Source organism: Ursus americanus, chromosome 17 (assembly GCF_024610735.1).
Source record: "Ursus americanus isolate L20-20 chromosome 17, mUrsAme1.1.p, whole genome shotgun sequence".
Taxonomy (NCBI): Eukaryota; Metazoa; Chordata; class Mammalia; order Carnivora; family Ursidae; genus Ursus; species Ursus americanus.
This window is the reverse complement of record NC_142143.1, coordinates 19818147-19843998: the sequence shown is the minus strand read 5'-3', so window position 1 is coordinate 19843998 and position 25852 is coordinate 19818147. Positions and strand designations below refer to the sequence as shown.

Here is a 25852-nt window from a genome sequence, read left to right as displayed (position 1 = left end):
TTCAATTAAGGGGATAAACAAGAATTATCAATAACGGAATATAGGCAACAGGGACTCCAACACAGGAGAGACCAAAGGAATTCACAGAATGAGGACAAAATGAAGTCCCAGGATAACAGCTCTGTAGCAATCCCGGAGACCAGTGTATACGATGCGTATTATCAGTCTGTTTTTTTAAATAATGTTTTTAAAGTTTATGGACATGTGAAAAAAGCTTCACACTATGTTCAGATGTAAGGACTGTAGTTATCATTCCTTACATTTGTATACTTCTTTACAGTTTATAAAAAGTCAGCATAGGATGATGAAAAGGTCATGACACAGGATTGTTATAATACATGTAAAATCCTAGCAGTGTAGTCGCTACATAGGATTTGTCAAGCACTTTATCTTCATCTTACAGCAACCTGTGAGATAAGCAAGTCAATCGCCACTATCCTCATTTCACACATAACACAACTCAGCCTCAGAGTAGCCATATGGACTTCCCTAAGTTTATGCAGCTAGTAAATGGCAGAACAAAGGTTCAAATAGAATCTTCTGCTTTCCAGTCCAGGCACTCAAATTTTCCAAGAGGAAAATGGAACAAGTAATTAAACTAACTGTTAACAGAACTATAGAAAAATAACATAAATAGGTATAAAAGAGATATAGTAAAAACTGATATGGAGGTAAATACAACAATACTAATGTTTAGATAATTACCTGTTGGTAAACTGATCAGCATTCCCATGAATACCGTTACCAAAGTTCCAAGAGTGCTGAAGTACAGATATGATAAAGAATACCAGTTATCCATCAGTGGAGTCCTCAGAGAGAACAAAAGCATAACTGTAAGATTTCATGTGATGCCATTAGCAACTAGAGCAGTCCCGATAATCTTCATGCATAGTAAAAGTCAGAATAAAATATTTAACAATGTTTTTAATGTCATAATCTACTGTTCCAACTTTATCTTATTGGATCAGGAATTAAAAGCCTGACTTAAACTTGACCATACACTATAATACTAAATATCCACGTGTATTCATTCAACTCTGCTTTATGTCCCAGGCACTGTTCTTGTCACTGGAAAGTCTACCATGAAAAAGGTTGATAAGGCTCCTGCCCTCATAAAGTTTACATTCTAATGGAGAGAGAAATACAATAAATAAGTAAACTAATAAACACAATAATTTCCACTGGTGGAAAGTGCTGTAAGGGAAATAAAACAAGGTAACGTGAAACAGAGTGGAAAGAAGGAACTACACTCTAATGTGTGGTCAGAGAAAGCATTTGTGAAGAAGTGACATTTGAACTGACATCTGAATAACAAAAAGTTCTTGAGGAAAGCGTCCTAGAGAGAGTTAAACACCACCTGACTAAACCATAATGAGCAACATAAGAGTAATACAAGATGAGAGGAAGGTAGAGGTCTTTTTTTGTTAGATTTATATGAAGTTTGGGTTTTACTTTGGGCAATGGCACTTGTGGCAGTATTTTAAATGGAGGAGTAACATGACCTGATCTCAAAAAGAAAGTGTATTCTGCTGCTTTAGGATGAAATGTTCTGAATATATCTGTTAAGTCCATCTGGTCCAGTGTGTCATTTGAAGCCATTGTTTCTTTGTTAATTTTCTGCTTAGATGATCTGTCCATTGGCGTAAGTGGGGTGTTAAAGTCCCCTCCTATTATTGTATCATTATCAATGAGTTCCTTTAATTTATTATTAGTTGTTTTATATATTTGGATGCTCCTGAGTTGAGGGCATAAATATTTACAACTGTTAGATCTTCTTACTGGACAGGCCCCTTTATTATGATATAGTGCCCTTCTTTACCTCTTGCTATAGTCTTTAGTTTAATTCTCAAATGATATGTAGAAAATCTGAAAGACTCTGCCAAAAAATTGCTAGAACTAACACTCAAACTCAGTAAAGTCACAGGACACAAAATCAATGTACAGAAATCAGTTGCATTTCTATACACCAATTATGAAGCAGCAGAAAGAGAAATCAAGGAATTGATCCCATTGAAATGTACCAAAAACCATAAGATACCTAGGAATAAACCTAACCAAAGAGGTAAAAGATCTATACTCTGAATACTATAGAACACTTATGAAAGAAATTGAAAATGACACAAAGAAATGGAAAAACATTCCATGCTCATGGATTGAAAGAACAAATATTCTTAAAATGTCTATACATCCCAAAGTAATCCACACTTTAATGCAATCCCTATCAAAATATCATCAGTATTTTTTTTACAGAGCTAGAAAAAACAATCCTAAAATTTGTATGGAACCACATAAGACCCCAAATAGCCAAAGCAATCTTGAAAAAGCAAAGCAAAGCTGGAGGTATCATAATTCTGGACTTCAAGTTATAGTACAAAGTTGTAGTGACTAAGACAGTATGGTACTGGCATAAAAACAGACATATAGATCAATGGAAAAGAATAGAAAACCCCAAAAATGGACCTATGACTATATGGTCAACTCATCTTTGACAAAGCAGGAAAGAATATCCAATGGAAAAAAAAGACAGTCTCTTCAACAAATTGTGTTGGGAAAACGGGATAGCAACTTGCAAAAGAATGAAACTGGACCACTTTCTTACACCACACAAAGAAATAAATTCAAAATGAATGAAAGACATAAATGTGAGACAGGAAACCATCAAAATCCTAGAGGAGAACATAGAAGCAACCTCTCTGATATAGGCCATAGCAACTTCTTACTAGATATATCTCCAGAGGCAAGGGAAACAAAAGGAAAAATGAACTATTGGGACTCCATCAAGATAAAAAGCTTCTGCACAATGAAGGAAACAATCAACAAAACTAAAAGGCAACCTTCAGAATGGGAGAAGATTACAATATTATGTTACAAATGACATATCTGATAAAGGATTGGTATCCAAAATCTATACAGAATTTATCAAACTCAACACCCCCCCCCAAAAAAATCCAGTTAAGAAATGGGCAGAAGACATGAATAGGCATTTCTCCAGAGAAGACATACAGATGGCTAACAGACATGAAAATGTGCTCAACATCTCTCATAATCAAATCAAAAACTACAAATCAAAACTACAATGAGATATCACTTCACACCTGTCAGAATGGCCAAAATTAACAACACAGCAAACAGCACATATTGGCGAGGATGTGGATAAAGGGGAACCCTCTTACACTGTTGGTGGGAATGAAAACTGGTGCAGCCACTCTGGAAAACAGAATGGAAGTTCCTCAAGGAGTTAAAAATAGAGCTACACTATGATCCAGCAATTGCACTACTAGGTGTTTACCAAAGGATACAAAAATACTGATTTGAAGAGATACATGCACCCCAATGTTTACAGCAGCATTATCAACCAAATAGCCAAATTATGGAAAGAGCTCAAAAGTCAATTGACTGATGAATGAATAAAGAAGATGTGGTATATATACACAACAGAATATTACTCAGCCATAAAAAAAGAATGAAATCTTATCATTTGTAACAATGTAGATGGAGCGAGAGTATATTATGTTAAGCAAAATAAGTCAGCCAGAGAAATACAAATACCAAATGATTGCACTCATATGTGGAATTTAAGAAACAAACAGATGAACATGGGGGGAAAAGAGAGAAGCAAACCATAAAACAGACTCTTAACTATACAGAGCAAACTGAGGGTTGCTGGAGGGGAGGTGGGTGGAGGGATGGGTTTAATGGGTGATGGGTATTAAGGAGGGCACTTGTTGTGACGAGCAATGGGTGTTATATGTAAGTGATGACTCAATAAATTCTACTCCTAAAACTAATATTACACTATGTGTTAACTAACTGGAATTTAAATAAAAACTTGAAAGAAAAAAAAAAGACTGATAAGTTGAACTTAATTAATTCATTGTAGAAGAAATTCTGATCACCAAAAAGTACCATTAAGAGAGTAAAAAGGCAACCCACAAAGCAAGAGAAAAATATTTCAAAATATATCTTTGTACCTAGAATATATCAAAAACTCCTAAATAAATTAGAGAAAAACTGAGAATCCATTTAAAATTGGATTAATGATTTCAACAGCCAAGTCACAAAAGTAAATATCCAAATGGAAATGGCCAAAAAAACATATAATAATAAGGTATTGAATGTAATTGATCATAAAGAAAATGCAAATTAAAACTACAACGAGGTATCGATATATACCCATCAAGCATTGGGAACTTAAAGAATAAAAACTGAATCTAGGTAATGGAAACACAGTATCTAGAAAAAGGATATTTTGTTTCATCCTCAGCTGTGTCAGTTTATTCCCCTTGTATTCTAGGGACACTGAACTATGTATGATTTCCTAAAATACCATGTGGCTTCAGACCTTCACGCCTTTGCATATACTGTTTCTCCACTATGCAATATGCACTTCCTTCTGTCCCTTCTGCCCAACCCTGTTCACCTGATTAATTCCAGCTCATGTAATCCTCCTCTAAGAAGGTTTCCTTGACTCCACCAGGAAGAGTTAGGCTCATCCTCCCTCTGGCTCTCTTGATCGCCTATGAGTACTATTTACCACAGGGTATTGTTTAAGTGTTTATTTTCTTGTCCAACTTCCCTCTGGTCATTTTCTGTGACTTTCCAGACCCTCTCCTTCTAGCCAACCTCTGTATCCTTCAAGTAGTACTACCTCTCTAAAGTCTTGATGCTAATCACTCTAATTTTGTTTATATTCATTCTTTTAAAAGATATTTATCAAGTATTTATTACTGTTTACCATGTGCTACTTTTATACTTACTGTTCTTACTGAATTAAGTGTTTTGTGTATATTAGCACACTCTCCCCAGCTAGACTATAACTTCCTGGAAGGCAGGAACCACAGTGAATAAGAGGGGAAGACCTTCTTGGGATAATACGTAAATGGCCAGCCCAGAGCTGAGTACATAGTTCATTCTTAGAAATTCTTGTTTATTACCTGTTTTTTTAATAAATAAGCTAACATGTAAAAGTAATTATTATGGTACCAGGAACATACTAAACTTCAGCTCATTTATTTGTTTCACAATCCAAATAACTATTCTGCCTCAGACTCTTAAATTGAGAGAGATATTTACACAATCAGGACAAATGCTAAGCAAAATTGTGAAACAAGTATATTCTGAACGTCCTCCCACGTAGCCTTCAATTATTTTTTTCTCCCTTTCTGACTCTAACTACCCCCCCCCCACAAACATTAGTGCTTTCATGCTTGTCCAAACTGCTTTTGGCATTTCCCTGCCACTCACGCCACAGCACCCCACCTAGTCAAACCTCCTCCAAATATGCCTCAGGCTCTGGAACTACATTTTCTCTCTACCTATGCATTTAGCAGCCTTGAACTTCCATCGGCAAGCATTCTCATAGTTGGGTTTTGTTCGGAACACGAATTACTGATAATAAGTCACATTCCTTCTCTCTCACACACTGGAGTGTGTCCAGTTTAAGAGGGAGACACCAGGGGCGCCTGCGTGGCTCAGTCGTTAAGCGTCTGCATTTGGCTCAGGTCATGATCCCAGGGTCCTGGGATCGAGCTCCGCCCTGGGCTCCCCGCTCTGTGGGAAGCCTGCTTCTCCCTCTCCCACTCCCCCTGCTGGTGTTCCCTCTCTCGCTGTGTCTCTCTCTGTCTAATAAATAAATAAAATCTTTAAAAAAAGAAAGAAAAAAAAAAAAAAGAGGGAGACCCCACGTCTTGACCCAAAGAGAATGAGTCTTTAATTGTTTCATTCCAGGAATGCTGGAACTGGGGGCAATAATTCGGGGGCAGCAGTCTCATCTTTGTATTCCTTGAATGTCTCCAAGGGGGTTTACGCTTTAAGGCTGGACATTAAATTGTCCACTAAAGGAAGTCTTGCCCTTATAGTCACTATGTTATAAAGTACTCACCTACCTATAGATCCATATCATTTCATTAAATCAGATGACATAAGGATCCAGAAGCCCAAAAGTACACTGCATACAGAAAACTCTAGCAAGTGAGCTGATCACAGCTGCAACTCATTGCCAGTGCTTAAAGATTTGGAATCTTTAAACCTAAACAAATAGTAATGATCTAACATATTTAGATGATTTTAGCTTTTAGACTATAAAGGCTATACTTCAAAGCCTATAAAAGCAATGTTTCTTTTATGATTTTGCTTTTCATTTCAAAACGTTTTTAGTTGACAAAGATGATTTTTCATTCAACTAGAGCTGATATTTGGTAGCATTTACCCATAACAGAATTTTTTTTGTTACTATTCAAGTCTTCTCTAGATCTGTGAGGCAGAAATTTCTACCAAAATTAAGAACATATAGCAATTTTTGCTGTTTCCAAACAAAATACTATAGCCAGAAAGCCACAGGGGCTCTACCCATTTCAGAATTGGGGAAAATCGCACCACTGCAGGCAAGACAAAAATCAACTGGGGTTCTCTTCCTGTCACATGCATTTCCTTAAAATATGACATTATAAAGCTAATTTGATACCTTTCCGCATTGTGTATTTGAAAAGCACTAGTAGAAAATGGCATTTCTGTGGTTGTCACCCAATTTGTCACATTGTATGTGCTGTTACAGCCATAGGTTTCAAGGCTTAGTGGCATAGTTCTCTCAGGCAGTGGAGGATAAAGTTGAGCGCCAATTCCAACCCACAAAGAAACAGCAAATCCAGCCATCAGACCAACAAGTGCTCCCTGTAAAACAAGAATGCTTTTAAAAGAAAAATAATATAGTTTTCTTTGAGATAGAAATTAACATCAGAAGATTAAGCTCAGCATGGTCCAAGCCAGATTTTCTAGCTTCTCTCCTAAAATTATTCTCTTTCCCAAGATCCTTGCTTCTTGTCAAGGGCAGCGTGGGCCACTGGTCCCTCATCCCAGAGCCCTCAGGACTCGGTACCTTTATTCCCTTTCCATATCCCTATCTCACCCTGCTCATTTTTCTTTTTGTCAATCTCATAATTCCATTCCTTCTACTCTGTTTCCATGGCTGGCTCTCTGTTCTGGCCTCCTCCTCTCTTCACACCCAAAGAACTACAACAATCACATGGTTGAGCCCAGGCCAACTGCCCCGTCTATTTTTGCTTAATCTGTGAACAAATGGTATGCCAAATGAACAACAGACTATGAAGGGGAAAGCAGACACAGAGTTTATTCCCATACTTAACATGCATGATTGTAATTGTGCTTCGGGATAATTAGGAAGAAAATAGGAGACAGTTTTCACAAATGACTGCAATGGTGTACACAACCACACCAAGTATTTTTTTTTAATATTTTATTTATTTGACAGAGAGAGAGAGAGAGATAGAACGAGAGAATACAAGCAGGGGGAGAGGCAGAAGGAGAAGCAGACTCCCGACTGAGCAGGGAGCCTGCTGCAGGGCTCAATCCCAGGACCCTGGGATCATGACCCAAGCCGAAGGCAGACGCTTAACCTGAGCCACCCAGGAGCCCCAACACACCAAGTATTTCTAAAGACAAGAAGAGATGTTCCCTCTGAAGACATTTGGTTTCTCAATCTTTGGAAAACTCAGGTTCCCCACTTCTGCTATTCACCAGCAGTCCAGGTGTTCTGCCAGACCTTGAATGAACCTTTGAGCTGGTAGGCCTTTTCCTCTGTGATGAAAATTTCTCCCTTCTTTTAAGAACACTGACCAGACAGCACAGCTTGTGCCTTGGGCTCCCCATAGAGAAGACAGGGGAGGATATCTGAAGTAAGGGGAAAAACATAAGCAAAATCATAGGGCAGGAAAAAAGAATGGTGTGTTGATGGGATAAGATGAAGGCTGATGACAAGATCAGAGGATTTATGTTACAGACAAACACTATGAGCTCTTTCATTAAGCTCTGAACCTTGGAAGCGGAAGTAGATTTTTTATTTATTTATTTATTTTTGGTTTTGGTACCCCAGCACTTACCACAGTGCTGGACATGTAGCAGGCATGCAATAAATATTTTTCAATAATATGAGGTTGGAATAGTAGTGTGGCCAGCTGTTGACAGGGCAGACTTGCTTATTCTCAGCATTGTACATGATTTGATCAAAGATTCACAAAATTATAAAGCCCATGAGTACAGAAATATTTAGTATTCTCTATTGCCAGGATAGTGCTTAGCTCATAAATATTCAATGAATGAATGAGAGGAAGGGACGGAAAGAGGAAGAAAGGGAGGAGGAGAAGCAAAGGAAGGGAAGGAGAAAAGGGAAAGGAGAGGAAGGAGATGGAGGGTGAGAGGAAGGCAGGAAGTCCATTCCAAAGCAAAGGTAGATAATCTGCTAATGAAAAATGTGGGTATTGTACAAAGAGGTACTTCCTATGACAGGAATAATAATATCATACTTTTCCTGAGAAAAGGTTACATGGGACCTAGTCTGCTACAGCTTTTCTGGAGGCAACCCATGGTGGTAGTAAATGTCAAAAACCAAGTCAGTCTTTCTTAATATTTCAGACACTCAACAAACCACTGCACATTTCATAATGCAAAGAGTCTAATCAAAGCTTCAAAATTCCAAGGTAGATACAAACTATTCTTTCATTGTGATTAGCTTTTCATATGATACTTCATTGACAATTATTTTCTTGAGAATAATTATTTTTAAAAAAATTTATTTGAGTACAGTTGATACACAATGTTACATTAGTTTCAGGATATAACTCAGTGATTCAACATCTCTATACATTATGCTATGCTTACCACAAGTGTAAATACCAACTGTTAAAAATTCTTTTCTCTAAGAATGATTATTAATAATAAAGGTAATAATCTTTATTAGTAGCTACTTTACCAATCCCTAATGCCTCGTGAAGAAAATGGAATTCTAAATGCAAATTCATGGTTCTGCAGTTATTCTATGTCCACATGAAACAACCATATATACATTATCAGTTTTTCCTGAACTTCACCTTATAGCAGGACTGACCCGGTGGAGTTTCTCCCGGCTTTCAGAGAAATAATTTCAATTTCATTTATTCCAAACAAAATTTAGTACTTTAAAGCATAGAAATGTCTGTGTAGAAGAGAGATATTACCTCATTCTGGTTACTATTCCCAATTATGATCACCCCTTTGGGGCCAGAACCATGATATTGGAACTATACCTTTAAATATCAGGAATATAAACTCTCTGGTCAAGGTGGTGAACAGCTTATCTTATTGCTTCTTTTTGCTGTACTCTGGCTATTCACAGGTATCCTCAGCTCTATTGCCCTTAAATCTTTCACATCTGAGCCTGTTGATCTCCTTTCTTTAAAGCCTAGTGATTTTCAGCGGTAGAGTTTAGTGACCTCTGAAGCTAATAATACACTATATGTTAATTAAGTGATTTTAAATTTAAAATATGTTTATAGAAATCCTAGTGATTTTCAAGGGCAAAAAGATAAATGAACAAAAAATGTTGTTCCTTTAGTTATGTTATATAATATTCATAATATATATTACATATAATGTAAAATATAATACATATTGTTTCATAATATATATCCTTTAGTTATGTTATATATTCTATAATATTATATGGTTAGTTATATAATTATATTGTAACATTATATGATTTAGCTATATAATATTCATAATACATATTATTTGGCAGCTTCCATTTAGTTTCACATCTGCAGACTCCGAGTGCACAGCACTTTATTTTATACCGCAGCAAAGTCCATTTGAGTAATTTAAGTCATCAGGTAACTAATGAGAGATATCAAAGGAACTATATCTTCCCATTTGAGAAAAAATTATAGAGCTGTTACTTTAGTTAGGAAAGTAAGCTTTACACATACTCATTCATTATACTTACAATTGAGTTGGCAAAGGGAACCAAAATGCCCAAAGCAAACAAGCCCAGAAGTGGTCCACCAACCATGCCAAATATGCTGAGTGCTGCCTACAAAAATAATAAAAAATCAGCAACTAGCAATCTCAAATACCAAGTTAAGGTGTTTCAAAGTAATTCCATCAGAATGAGGATTTAAAGTAATCAATCTCCTCCTGAAAATCATGGCAGCCTTGCCATTGGCAAATAGGTAATCAGAACTTGACACTTCTGCTTCTCAGTCTCAACTATTCATCTGTTCATTCAGATATCCTCAATAAAGGAAGCAGAATGTAAAGACGGTAGAGTCATGACAAGACAGTGGGAACACCTATATGAATTCATAAGCCAAGAGGGACACTACTTCTCCCAACTGTTCCTATAAGTGATAATAACCAATCACATCACTCCTTTGTCCTTTGACAGTCTCAAAATCTTCTGTAAAACAAGACTGTGGATAAGTATTGCTAAGTGAGCAGCGATGGCAATGAAACCAAATGCCATTCTTGATTCCCTAAGAATGGAACTAGAATGAAAAATATGATTAATTTTTTTAAGAGATTGATCAAATCATGTCGATTTAAAATTTAATTGGCTATATGCAACCTTTGCTTTGATGTATAGATGCCAAAATCACACCAGTGAAAAAAAAGTTACAATGTGAATAATGGAGAAATGCAAAAGCTGAAAATTCCAAGAGATGTGTGTTCCCAATAAGCCAATGGCTACTTTTTAAGAGTGGATAGAACCATAAAAGAAGGATGAGAGGACACGTTGGTTTGTCTACCGAGTAAAGGAGCTTTATAACAGAATCAGTAAAGCAAAGAAAAAATATCAAGAAAAATTTTATAGGATATAGATAGCAGTCCTAGGTTAAAAAAAAAAAATTACGAAGCCTATGTTGTGGACTAGGGAAAGGAGTGTGGATAGAGAGGAAAAAGAATTAGTGTTTGAGGAGGATATGGGTTCAGAATATAATCCTAGGGAGTCATTTCACAACTTCTTTTGAACCAGATCCCAGTAGGAAGGAAGACAGACTTCACTGCAAAATGTGAAATAAGCCACATGGCCCATGAAGCAGGCTGTGACAGTGTGACTTGTGAGCCAGTTTTGGAGGCACAAGGAATATACCCCAAAAAAAGACCTGTCTCAGGAAATAATACCTTGGTTAGAGATGAACCAAGGTAGAACTGGTTTGGAGTTATGATGACACTACTAGAACACGTCACTGTATATACTCAGGCCAGAGTTGATACATGAAAAAAGGGGAATCAATCACAATAAGAGTTATAAGCAATGAGGCAGACTATGGAAGAATAAGCAATAACGCAGACTACGGAGAAAAGCACATTCAGAGGAGTATTATTGGTTATGGCATAGATGTGCTAGATAAGCTTGGAGCTTCTGGACATCATACATTCATTCATATAATCAGGATGAAACCAAACTATTTAAAAAACTGGTATGCCACAAGCAAACAAACCAGAATGGACCCAAGACTTAGGTCTAAAGCAGGAGTTTGGAGGACATGCTTTGCTCAGCACTGATCTTCAACTTTCCGGATCATGGGTAGGTCCAGGAGTCCCAGACAGCCATGATAAAGCTGCTTCAGTAATTACAACATGCTTGAAATAAATGAAAAAAGAGAAGGTCTTAGGAAAAAAAAAAACAGAAGGCCTCAGCAAAAACATAGCAGATATAAAGAACCAAATGGAAATTTTTAGAACTGAAAAATACTAACAGATAAAAATCTCAATAGATGGATTCAACAGCAGAATGAAGGAGACAGAGGAAAGAATTAGTGAACTGGAAGACAGACCAATAGAAATTACCTAATCTGAACAACAGAGAGAATATAGACTTTAAAAAAATGAAAGGAGTTTCCAGGATCTGGGCAAGCATAAAAAAAAAAAAAAATCTAACATTCACGTCATCGGAGTCCTGGAGGAGAAAAGAAAGAGTGAGGCTAAAAAGTACTCAAAGAAATAATGTATGAACTTCCTAAATTTTACAGGAGATATAAACCTACAGATTCAAAAGCTCAGCAAACCCCAAACAGGAGAAACCCAAAGAAATACATGCCAAGACACACTGAAATAAATTTCTGAAAACTAACAACAAAGAAAAAATTCTAAAAGTAGCTAGAGAAAAATGATACCTTGCCTGTAGGGGAGAATAATTAGAGTAGCGGCAAATTTTTCTTCAGAAATAATGGAGGCCAGAAGAAAGTGGCACATATTTTTCAAGTGCTGGATAAAAAGAACTGCTGACTCAGAGTCCTATACCCAACAAAAATATCTTTTGGGAATAAAGGGGAAATCAATACATTCTCAGATGAAGGGAAATGAAGGGAATTTTTTGCCAGCAGACCTATCCTGAAAGAACCTGAAAGAACGGCTAAAGAAAATTTTCTAAAAAGAACAGAAATTATAAAAAGAAGGAACCTTGGGACATCAGCAAGGAAGAAAGAATACAATAAGCAAAGATATGGCTAAATATAAAAGGCTTTCCTTCTCCTCTTGAGTTTTCTAAGTTATATTTGATTGTTGAAACAAAATGATAACACTGTAATTCATGTAATTCATGTAATGTATGTGGATCAAATATTTGACAGCTATATTAAAAACTGGGTAAACAGACATAAAGGGAGGTAAGGATTCTATACTGTACTCAAACTGGTAAAATGACAAAACAAGTAGATTGTGTTAAGTTATGCTTATATAATGTAATACCTAAAGCAACAATTGAAAATGCTATTCTAAGAGGCAAACTCAAAACAACACAGATAAATAAAAATGGATTCTAAAAAATGTTCAAGCATCCTATAGAAAGGTAGGGGGGAATGAAAATAGAAAGAACAAACATTAAACAAAAAATGACAGACTTACACCCTAACATACCAGTAATTACATTAAGTGTAAAAGATGGTCTAATACACCAATAAAAAAGACAGAAATTGGCAGGATATATTTAAAAACATGGCCCAATCATATGCTGACTGCAAAAAGTCACTTATAGACAAGTTCAAAGTCACATATAGACAAGTTCAAAGTAAAAGGATGAAAAGAGGTGCATTATGCAACCATTAATCAAAGGAAAGTAGGAGTAACTACATTAATATCAGATAAATTAGACTTTAGATAAATAAAATTATTAGAGAGAAACATTATATGATGAAAAAAGAATTACTTCACCAAGACATAGAAATCTTAAATATTTATGCACCAAGAACTTCAAAATACATGAAACAAAAACTGACGAAACTAAAAGGAAAATAGACAAATACACAATTATAGTTGAGAATTCACCACTCCATTCTCACCAACTGATAAAAAAAACTAAACAGAAAATCGGAAGATATAGAAAACTCAAGGACACCATCAATGAGCAGGATCTAATTGATACTTATGGAATGCTACACCTAGCAGTAGAGTACACATTCTTTTTAAGTACCCATGGAACATGTACCAAAATGCCATATCCTGGGCCATAACAGACCTCAACAGATTTAAAAGAATTAAAACCATACAGAATGTGCTCTTTGACCACATGAAACTAGAAATCAATAGCAGAAAAATAACAGGAAAATCTCTAAACACTTGGAAACTAAGTAGCATACTTCTAAATAATTCATGGGTCAAAAGGACATTTCAAACGAAACTTAAAAATATAAAATATGAAAAGTTGTGAGACACAGCTAAATTAATGCTGACAGAATTTTTTAGCAATTAGTGCACCCACTACAAAAGAGGAAAAGTTTCAAATCAATAATCTAAGGTCTCATCTCAAGAACAGCAAAATAAACCCAAAGCAAATAGAAGAAAAGGATAAAGATAAGAACAAAAGGCAATAATTGTAAACAGAAAAACAACACAGAAAAATCAGTGAAATGAGAAGGTAGTTTTTTGAAAATATCAATGAAGTTGACAAACCTCCAACAAGAATGAAGAAAAAAGATAACATCACCAATATTAGGAATAAAACAAGCAATAATACCACAGACCCTGCAGACACCAAATGTATAATAAGGGAATACTATGAACAACTCCACACACACACATTTTACAACTTAGATGAAATGGACCAATTTCTTGAAAACACAAACTACCATAATTCACCCAATATGAAACAGATAATTTGAATAGCCTTATAACTTATGGAAATTTAATTTGTAATTTTAAAACTTCCAAAAAAGGAATACCCAGGCCCAGACGGTTTCACTAGAGTATACTATCAAACATTTAAATCATTAACACCAATTTTATACAATTTCTTTAAGAAAATAGAGAATAATTCTTCCCACTTTATCTTATGAAGCTAGAGTGACTGTGATACCAAAACCAGACAAAGCCATTACAAAAAAAGAACTACAGATCAATATTTCTCAGGATGCAAAAATCCTTAAAAAAATATTAACAAATAGAATTCAGAAATATATAAAAATAACTATACACCATGACCAAGTGAAGTTTATTCCAGGAATGCAAGGCTGGTTAAGCATTTTAAAATCAATTAATGTAACTCATCATGTCAAAGGACTAAAGAAGACTATCATATTACCATATCAACAATGCAAAAAAAGCACTTGACAAAATTCAACATTCATCCATAATAAAAACTCTCAGAAAGATGGAAAATAGGGAAATAGGGAATTCCCTCAACTTTGTAAAGGGCGTCTACTAAAATCTTACAGCTAACATTATATCTAGGAGTGAAAGACTAAATGCTTTCCTCATCCAGACTGGGGAACAAGGAAAGGGTTTCTACTCTTACTACTCTTTTTCAACATGATGTGGAAGTTGAAGCCAGTGCAATAAAGAAATAAAAACTATACATACAGATTGGAAAGGAAGAAATAAAACTGTCCCTGTTTGAAGATGACATGATTGTGTAGAAAATCCCAAGAACTAATAAGTAAATTCAGCAAGGTCTCAGGATACAACACAAATACATAAAAATCAATTGTATTTCTACATATTAACAAACAGATGGACACCAACATTAAAAGTACAATATCATTTACAATCACTTAAAAAAAATTAAATACTGGGATAAGGAAGGAGATGGTGGCAGAGTAGGAGGACTCCAGGCTCCCCTTGTCCCATGAATACAACTAGATGACTATCAAGTCACCCTACATACCCCAGAAATAGACTTGAAGACTGGCAGAACAAACTCCACAACTAAAGGTAGAGAAGAGGCCACATGGCAGAAAGCAGGAAGTGTGGAGACATGGTTTGGGAGAGAAACAGGTTGTGGCCACTGTGGTGGGGAGAGAGCTGTGGTCTCAGGGAAGGGCAAGAGACAGACCAGCACACAGGGGAGTGCACAGGGAAGATGATTCCTTACAGCAACTGGATTGGAAAGTGAGAGGGGCTGAATTTCATGAGTTCTTGCAACCAGCAGGGCTTAAAGCCTGGAGTTTTAAAGGTCAGTGGGCTTGGCTCATGGAGAGCCCAGAGGCATTGGTGCTACTCTTAGAGAAAAGGCAGGGCAAATAGCCTGTGGACATACAGCATGGAAACAGCAATCTGAAGAGTGCTTGAGGCACATAGTGGGGAGGTTATTTGCTCTTCTTGGAGCATGTCTCAGAGAGGCAGCATTCATGGATAGACCCCCTCCAGGAACAAAGATAACTGGCCTCCACTGCCCCTCAGCATAAGCACAGGGCCACCTGTGGGAACCAGTACGGTGCTGACACTCACTACCTAACTTGCTGACACCAAGACCCATCCCACCCACTCCAGTGGAACTGCCCATCTCAGTCACGCTTGCCTCAGTCCCAGTGCAGTGGGCCCAAAGACTGGCCCAAACCCCTGCCCACACCATGTCTCCCTACCCATGAATTCTGCAGGGCCTCAGTTCTGGCAGCTGTGGCAACAGGACTCATTTCATAAGCAGACCAGAGTACACTTAGTTAAAATTCCCCACATTCAGGTCAATGAACAAATACAGCTCATGATAGGTAAATAGAGCCTCTTCAGACAATTGGCCTAAAGGATAAAGTGGCCAGGACACAACAGCAGAGTGCATGCAGCACACAGTGGAAATACTCTCTGAAGCGCCTGGCCCTGGAAAACAGGCAACTGTACACTGTAGGGCACTACAGAACCTCTTCTTCATAAGGCCATTACCTTCAAGAGGAGGAAATGTAGGTGACTTTTCTAACACAGAGAAGCAGGCACAGAGACTTAGACAAAAGAAAGGACAGAGGAATTTGTCTCAAATGGAAGAACAGGACAAGGCCACAGCTAGAGATATACATGAAACAGATAGAAGTAACATGCCTGATAGAGAATTTAAAGTAATGATCATAATAATACTTGCTAGACTTGAGAAAAGAGTGGAAGGCACCAGTGAGACAATTAACATGGAAATAGGGAATAATATAGCAGAGACAAAGGGCCCAGTAAATGAAATCGGAAACATGCTTGATGGAATGAACAGCAGGCTGGAGGAAACACAGAGTAATGGAAAGTAATCAAGTTGAACAAAAGAGAGAAAAAAGAATAATGAAAAATGACAATAGACTCAGAGAACTCAATGACTCATCAACACAGTAACATATGTATTATCGGATTCCCAGAAGAAGAAGAGAGAGAAAAGAAGGCAGAAAGTTTATTTGAAGAAATAATAGCTGAAAACTTTCCTAATCTGGGGAAGGAAACAGATATCCAGATCCAGGAGGTACAGAGAACCCCCAACAAAATCAAAAAAAGCAGACCCACACCAAGACATATTGTACTTAAAATGGCAAAATATAAAGAAAAAAATCTTAAAATCAGCAAGACAAAAGACAACAGTTATATACAAGGGAAATCCCATCAGGCTATCAACAGATTGTTCAGCAGAAACTTTCCACGTCAGAAAGGACTGGCATGATATATATTCAAAATGCTGAATGGGAAAAATTTGAAATCAAGAAAATTCTATCCAGCAAGGCTATCATTCAGAATAGAAGGAGAGATAAAGAGTTTCTCAGACAAAAACTAAAGGAGTTCATGACCACTAAACCAGCGCTGCAGGAAATACTAAAGGGGACTCTATGAGTAGAAAGGAAAGACTAAAAGTAACAGTATGAAGATAGGAAACACAAAAACAGTAAAAATTAATATTTCTATGAAATATCAGTGAAGGAAGTCACAAAATCAAGGATGTAAAATATGACAACATATACCTAAAATTTGGGGAGGAGAGGAGTAAAGAATAGGTTCAAACTTAAACTATCAACTTAATATAGACTGCTATATGCAGAAGATGTTATATACAAACCTAATGGTAACTACAAATCAAAAACCACTAATAAATATGCAAAGAATAAGGAGAAAGCAATCCAAATTTATCACTAAAGAAAACCAGCAAACCATGAAAGAAAGACAAGAAAGGATCAGAGAAGATTTTCAGAAAAAAACACGAAACAAGTAATAAAATGGCAATAAGTACATATCTATCAATAAGTACTGTGAGGGGTGCCTAGATAGCTCAATCAGTTAAGCATCTGCTTTTGGCTCAGGTCATAATCCCAGGGTCCTGGAATTGAGCCCTGCTTTGGGCTCCCTGCTCAGTGGGGGGTCTGCTTCTCCCTTGCCTTCTGCCCCTCCTCCCCGCTTGTGTTCTCTCTCAAATAAATAAATAAAATATTAAAAAGTAATTACTGTGAATGTAAATGGACAAAATGTTCCAATCAAAATACAGGGAGACATAATGGATAAAAAAACAAGACCCATCTATATGCTTTGTATAAGAGACTTGTTTTAGAGCTAAACACACCTACAAATTGAAAGTGAGAGGGTGGAGAAACAGTTATCATGCAAATGCACTTCCAAAGAAAGCTGGAGAGGCAATACTTATATCAGACAAACTAGACTTTTAAAAAAGATTCTAGGACACCTGGGTGGCTCAGTAGGTTAAGCTTCTGCTTCTTGATTCCAGCACAGGTCATGATCTCAGGTTTGTGAGACTGAGCCCCACATCAGGCTCCATGCTTAGCACAGAGTCTGCTTGAGATTCTCTCCCTCTCCCTCTGCCCCTCCCAGCCTCAAATGAATAAATTAAATCTTTAAAAATAAAAATAAAAAAAGATTCTAACAAGAGACAAAGAAGGACACTATATAATAATAAAGGGGATAATCCAACAGAAGATATAACAATTGTAAATATTTATGTATCTAACATGGAAGTACCCAAATACATAAAATAGGTAATAACAAACATAAAGGCACTAATTGACAGTAATACACTAATATTAGGGGATGTTAACACCCCATTTACATAAATGATCTAAACAGAAAATCAACAATAAACAATGGCTTTGAATGACACACTACCAGATGGATTTAATAGATATATCCAAATCATTCGGTCAACCAACAGCAGGATACACATTCTTTTCAAGTGCACGTGGAACATTCTCCAGAATAGGTCACATATTAAGCCACAAAACACACCTCAATAAATTAAAAAAGATCTAAGTTATACCATGCTTCTTTTCTGACCACAATGCTATGAAACCAGAAGTCAACCCAAGAAAAAAATCTGAAAGACCACAAATACATGGAGGTTAAATAACATGCTACTAAACAATGAACGGGTCAACTAAGAAGCAAAAGAAAAAATTAAAAACTACATGGAAACAAATGAAAATGAAAACACAATGGTTCAAAACCTTTGGGATGCAGAAAAAGTGGCTCTAAGAAGGAAGTTTATAGCAATACGGGCCTACCTCAAGAAGCAAGAAAAATCTCAAATAAACAACTTAACCTTACACCTAAAGGAGCTAGAAAAATGAATAACAAAGCCTAAAACCAGCAGAAGGAAAGAAATAATAAGGATCAGAGAAGAAATAAATAATACAGAAACTAAAAAAATAGTAGAACAGATCAATAAAATCAGGAGCTGGTTCTTTGCAAAAATTAATAAAATTGATAAGCCTCTAGCCAGATTTATCAAGAAAAAAGAGAAAGGATTCAAATCAATAAAATTACAAATGAGAGAGGAGAAATAACCACCAACACCACAGAAATACAAATAATTATAAAAGAATATTATGAAAAACAACAAATTGGACAACCTAGAAGAAATAAATTCCTAGAAACATATAATCGATGAAAACTGAAATAGGAAGAAATAGAAAATTTGAACAGACCAATTACCAGCAAAGAAATTGAATCAGTAATCAAAAATCTCCCAATAAACAGAAGTCCAGGATCAGATGTCTTCACAGGTGAATTTTACCAAACATTTAAAGAAGAGTTAATACGTACTCTTCTCAAACTATTCCAGAAAATAGAAAAGTGAGGAAAACTTCCAAATTCACTCTATGAGGACAGCATTACCCTGATACCAAAACCAGACAAAGACACCACAAAAAAAGAGTACAGGCCAATATCTTTGATGAACATAGATGTAAAAACATTCAAGAAAAAATACTAGCAAACCGAATCCAACAATACATAAAAAAATCATTTACCACAATCAAGTGGGATTTATTATTGGGTTGCAAGGGTGGTTCAATATTCACAAATCAATCAATGTAACACATCACATCAATAAGAGAAAGAATAAGAACTATATGATCATTTCAATAGATGCAGAAAAAGCATTTCACAAAGTACAACATCCATTCATGATAAAACAAAACAAAACAAAACCCTGAATGAGGTAGGTTTAGTGGGAACATACCTCAACAAAATAAAGGCCATATGCAAAAACAAAACAAAACAAAACAAAACAACCAAACAACCCACAGCTAACATAATACTTCATGGGGAAAAGTTCAGCTTTTCCCTTAAGGTCAGGAACAAGACGAGGATGTCTCACCACATTTTTTTAAAAATATTTTATTTATTTATTTTAGAGAAAGAAAGAGAGAGTGCACAAGTAGAGGGAGAGGGAGACAGAAAATCCCAAGCAGACTCTGTGTTGAGCATGGAGCCCAACATGGGGCTTGATCCCACAACCCTGAGATAATGACTTGAGCTGAAATCAAGAGTCAGATGTTCAACTGACCAAGCCATCCAGGTGCCCCCACTCTCACTACTTTTATTCAATATAGTTATGGAAGTCCTAGCCACAGCAACCAGACAACATAAAGAAATAAAAGGCACCCAAATCAGTAAGAAAGAAGTAAAACTTTCATTATTTGCAGATGCCCTGACACTATATATAGAAAACCTGAAAGACTCCACCAAAAAAAAAAAAAAAATGCTAGAACTGAAACAAATTCAGTAAAGTCACAGGATACAAAACTAATCTACAGAATCAACTGCATTTCTATACACTAATAATGAAGGAGCAGAAAGAGAAATTAAGAAAATAATCCCATTTACAATTGCATCAAAATAATGACATAGCAAGGAATAAACTTAACCAAGGAGGTGAGAGACCTGTGCTCTGAAAACTATAAAAAACTGATGAAAGAAATTGAAGATGACACAAAGAAATGGAACGATATCCCATGCTCATGGATTAGAAGAACAAATATTATTAAAATGTCTATACTACTCAATCTACACATTTAATGCAATCCCTATCAAAATACCAACAACATTTTTCACAGAACTAGAAAAAACAATCCTAAAATTTATATGGAACCACAAAAGACCCCAAACAGCCACAGCAAGCTTGAAAAAGAAAAGCAAAGCTGGAGGCATCACAATTCCAGACTTCAAGTTGTATTACAAAGCTGTAGCAATCAAAACATACGGTACTGACACAAAAATAGACACATAGATCAATGAAACACAATAGAAAATGCAGAAATAAACCCACAATTATATAGCCAATTAATCTTTGACAAAGCAGGAAAGACTATCTAATAGGAAAAAAACAGTCTTTTTAACAAATGGTGTGGGGAAAACTGGACAGCAACCTGCAGAAGAATGAATCTGACAACTTCCTTACACCATACACAAAAATAAACTCAAAATGGATTAAAGTCCTAAATGTGAGACCTTAAACCATAAAAATCCTAGAAGAAAGCACAAGCAGTAAGTTCTTTGACATGGGCTGTAGTAACTTTTTTCTAGATAGGTCCCCCGAAGCAAGGGAAACAAAAGCAAAAATAAACTATTGGGACTTCATCAAAATAAAAACCTTCTGCACAGTGAAGAAAGTAATCCACAAAACTAAAAGGCAACCTACTCAACGGGAGAAAATTTTTGCAATTCACAGGTTAATTAGAGTTAGTACCTAAAATATTTAAAGAACTTATAAAAGTCAACACTGAAAAAAAAAACTAATAAAAAAATGGGCAGAAGACATGAACAGACACTTCTCCAAAGAAGACATCAGGCACAGACACATGAAAAGATCCTCATCATCACTTATCATCAGGGAAATGCATACCAGAACTACAATGAGATAACACCTCACAACAATCAGAATAGCTAAAATCAACAACACAAGAAACAATAGGTGTTGGTGAGGATGTGAAGAAAAAGGACCATTGTGCACAATTGGTGGGAATGCAAACTGCTGCATTCCACCCTTGATGGTAATACATACTTAGAAACTGTATGGAGATTACTCAAAAAGTTAAAAATAGAACTATCCTATGACCCAGTAATTGCACTACTGGGTATTTATCCAAAGAACACAAAAACACTAATTCAAAGGGATACATTCACCCCTAAGTTTATAGCAGCATTATTTACAATAGCCAAGATATGGAAGCATCCCAAGAGTCCATTGACTGGAGATTTTATGTATGAATATTAGCCAGGCATAATAAAGAATGAAATCTTGCCATTTATAATGATGTGGATAGAGCTAGAGAATATAATGCTTTGTGAAATAAGCCAGTGAGAGAAAGACAAATATCATGATTTCACTCATGTGGAATTTAAGAAAACAAAGGAGTAAAGAAAAAAGAGAGAGACGAACCAAGAGAGATGAACCACTCTTAACTATAGAGAACAAAGGTTACTAGTGGAGAGCTGGATGGGGGGATGGATTAAGTAGTTGATGTAGATTAAGGAGTGCACGTGTAATAATGAGCACCAGGTAATGTATGTCATTGTTGAATCATTATCACTATATTGTATACTTGAAACTAATACACCACTGTATGTTAACTAACAGGAATTAAAATTAATACTTTAAAAAAATTATGGGGCACCTGGGTGACTCAGTTGTTTAAGTATCCCACTCATGATTTTGGCTCAAGTCATTATCTGATGGGTCGTGGCATTAAATCCCACTTTGGGCTCTGCACTCAGTGGGGAATCTGCTTGAGATTCTCTCCCTTGCTCCTCCCCCAACTCATGCTCACTCTCTCTCTCAAAGAAATGTCTTTTTAAAAAAAAACTTAAAACAATTTTTTTAATTGTAAGGTGTAAATCTCACTAAATATATACAGAGCTTGTATACTGAAAATTACAAAATGGTGATGAGAAAAATCAGAGATCTAAATAAATGAAGAGATATACTATACTCATGGATTCAAAGATTCAACATAGTAAAGATGTCAATTCTCCCCAAATTGATATATAGGTTTAGTGCAATTCTATCAAAATTTAAGCAACATTTTTTAGATATACAGAAGATTATTCTAACTTCATATGGAAAGGCAAAGGAACAAGAATAGCTGTAACCATTTTGAAAAATAAGAATAAAGTGTAAGGAATTAGTTTACCTGATTCTAGACTTACTATAAAGCTACAAAAATCAAGACTGTATACTACTGGCACAGGGACAGACACATAGATTAACAACAGAAAAGAGAAACCAGAAATAAGTCCACACAAATATGCCTAATTTATTTTTTGAAAGATTTTATTTGAGAGAGAGAGCACGTGCGTGCAAGTGGAGGAAGGAGGAGAGGGAGAGGGGCAAGAGGACTCTGTGCTAAGTGCAGAGCCTGGCAAGGGGCTCAATCCTTTGACCCCAAGATCATGACCTGAGCTGAAACCAAGAGTCACATGCCCAACTGACTGAGCCACTCAGGTACCCCGCCTAACTCATTTTTGATATAGGTGCAATTCAATGGAAGAAAGACAGCCTTTATAATTGTACATCTATAGAGAAAGCAGGGGGGAAAGAACATCAATCTAAGTCTCACACCATTGAGGGAAAATTGGTAAAGGGTGTATGGGATCTTTCTGTATTATTTCTTAAATTGCATATAAGTCTACAATTTTATCAAAATACAAAGCTTAATTTAAAAAAATTTTAGGGGCGCCTGGGTGGCTCAGTCATTAAGCATCTGCCTTCAGCTCAAGGCGTGATCCTGGAGTCCTGGGATCGAGCCCCACATCGGGCTCCCCCGCTGGGAGCCTGCTTCTTCCTCTCCCACTCCCCCTGCTTATGTTCCCTCTCTCGCTGGCTGTCTCTCTGTCAAATAAATAAATAAAAATCTTAAAAAAATTTCTTTTTAAAGAATTTAGTCAACTCTGTTCCTCGATATGTCTATGAATAGATGAATAGAGAAGTCTGGAAGGATGGTCACATCAACATTTTAAAAAGAATTCAGTGTTTATGATTCAAACCTTGCAGAATCAGCTCTTACCTGCAGCAAAGCTCCCATTAGTGATGCCAGTGCAGCCATTCCAATGCACAGAGCTCCAAACAGCACACCTAGAGGGATGATGCAAAAGCCAGTGTAAAATTCAGACCCAGAGGATTAGAATTCTCAGTAGAATGAACTACCCTGCCTTTGATTCAAAGTAATTAATATGATTGTGGTGAAAAATGGCCACATACATCAGCGCCAGCCAAAAAAAGGGAAGGGGTGTTTCCCTACAGGATCAGCAGTGTGCAAAGGGGAAAGAAAACTCTGATATTGTGTCCTGGGATTAGTGACAACATTAGGTTATATAAGTAAAAAAATCCCTAGCATTAACCATAGGGACTTTAAAGCTAAGAACTGTTGTGTTATTTATCTAATCCTCCATAAACTTTTGTTTTATAAAGGAAGGCTCAGGTTTCTGTTTTCAGTTTGTCAGAAATGGGACACAATCCAGCTCTGCTCCCTATGACATGATGGGGGAGGGGAGTAACAAACATCAGAAATTAGAGTCATCTGATTTGAAGTGTTCACTTCTCCTGGGAAATGACAATCCCCACCAAGGGTAGGTTTAGGACTTTTAGTCCTCTTGTAATCTCCATCAACATCCTCAAGCCTTTCCTGTTAAACTAGCAAAGAAAGATAGTATCAAGTATGACATTACCCATTCTACCAAATTGTTTTCCCAAACTTTATAGAAATTCTCAAGCCACCACAGCTGGTCAGAGTATAAATTATAGGACTTTTTTTTTTCTTTTGGCTTTTAGTACTTTCCAGATTTTCTCCAAATACATGTTTTAGTTTTTAAATTATAGGAAAATTTATACACATGTTCCCTGATTTTTATTTTTGAAGATTTCCATTTAGCACAAATCACCTGAAATCAGTCAATATAATTTCCCATACATAAAAATCAAACACAAAAAGAGGAATGATAACTTTGCTCATCATAAAATTAGTGCATTCCTTACCTCTAATTTACACTAGCACTCACACCTTTGTTAAGTATATTGGGTAAATAACCTTATTGCACCTGAATGGAAAATTTACATTAAGTTTTTACATAGAGCTCATGTTGCAATGATTTTTTTTAAGCCTCCAAATCCTAATGTAAATAGTATTTCCAACATATTTAGCATGATTATTCTCTGATAGCTCATGAATGGTCACCACAGTGAGGCTTTGGTATTCAAAGTTAATGGAAATACACATAAATTATTTGCCATGTTCTTCTCTATAATGTCCTCACTGTACATACCTCAAGATAATGACTTCATGTAAGTCATTATATAAGTCAAAGTAAGTGAAAACCTCATCTACACCAGCAGAGTTGATTTGTTATTAATTATCATCAACACCCTTCCTTGAGCACCAGATAGTGCTTCTTATTTTATATGCATTATCTCTAAACCTCATAGTACCTGCAAGATGAATATTTTTTTCTAACATTTTTCATACAAAAAAATTCAAGCTGTATTGGGTTATTGGGTTTGCTTGAGGTTAGTAAATTGGTAAAGCAAGACTGGGTCTGTCTGGCTTCAAAAGTTTCTATTTAAAAGCATACAGCTTCAATAACCCTATAATGAATCAATCTAAATACTCCTTAGGAAGCATTGTATCATTCTGTAATTATGTTCCAGGATTAAAATTAGGCACATAATAAGATGATGCAATGTTATTTAAATTTAAGGGACACTGAAGAATATAAATTATTTATTCCAGGCTATAGTCAAGACAATTACATATAGAATTATAGTTCAAAATAAGATATTATTTACTATTTCTTTGACAGTCTATTAGTATTACTTGGTTGAAGTTAAATATTCTTTTTAAAAAACAAGTTTGCTAGTCATTCATTCCAAACACATATAACCAAAACGTCAAACACAAAGAATGAAGTATAGTAACCAGATTTCTTTGAGTCAGATTGGTACATTTGGGACATCTGGGAACTGGGGTCTTTAAACCTTTCCATTCAACTGATATTTAACCCCTAATAAGGTTCTACAATCTATCAATAGAAGTTGAACATTCCTTGTACAATTTAATTGACTATCTCCAGGGCAGTCTCCATATATAGATAGAATAGACAATCAATATGGGTCAAAAATCATAACACTATGTTTCTTTATCTTCAATTCATACACATGGACTATGTACTCTATTTTTTTGGCTTAGGTTTTCTTTTTTTATTTAAATTCAACTAGCCAGCATATAGTACATCATTAGTTTCAGATGTAGTGTTCAATAATTTATCAGTTGCGTATAACACCCAGTGTTCTGTACTTTAAACAGTGCCCTCTTAAGCAATAAAGAAGTGTGGCTCTTGGCTCCAAACTAAGGGTATTTCTTAAAACCGCTGGCTAAAGTTTGAAAAGGAAAAGGGTTGAATTTTTTTTTGTGTGTGGCTAAGAATTTTAACACAGATTTGGGATAGGAAGAAGTGAGAAAAGAAGGACAGACAAATAAGGATCCCTGAAAAGACGCTCAACATCTCTCATCATCAGGTAAACAAATCAAAACCACAATGAGATATCACCTCACACCTGTCAGAATGGTTA

General features: G+C 36.0%; 1 protein-coding gene across 1 annotated transcript in view; it reads right to left on the bottom strand.

The window, feature by feature from the left end:
• Positions 1-25852, bottom strand: part of SLC5A8 (solute carrier family 5 member 8) — a 55005-nt gene that overhangs the window by 4650 nt on the left and 24503 nt on the right. Inside the window, exons 10-13 of the mRNA XM_045780050.2 lie at positions 23295-23362; positions 9773-9859; positions 6464-6669; positions 706-809 (exon numbers count right to left, since the gene is read on the bottom strand). Coding sequence (XP_045636006.1) covers positions 706-809; positions 6464-6669; positions 9773-9859; positions 23295-23362 — 465 coding nt within the window. The remainder of the gene's footprint in view (positions 1-705; positions 810-6463; positions 6670-9772; positions 9860-23294; positions 23363-25852) is intronic.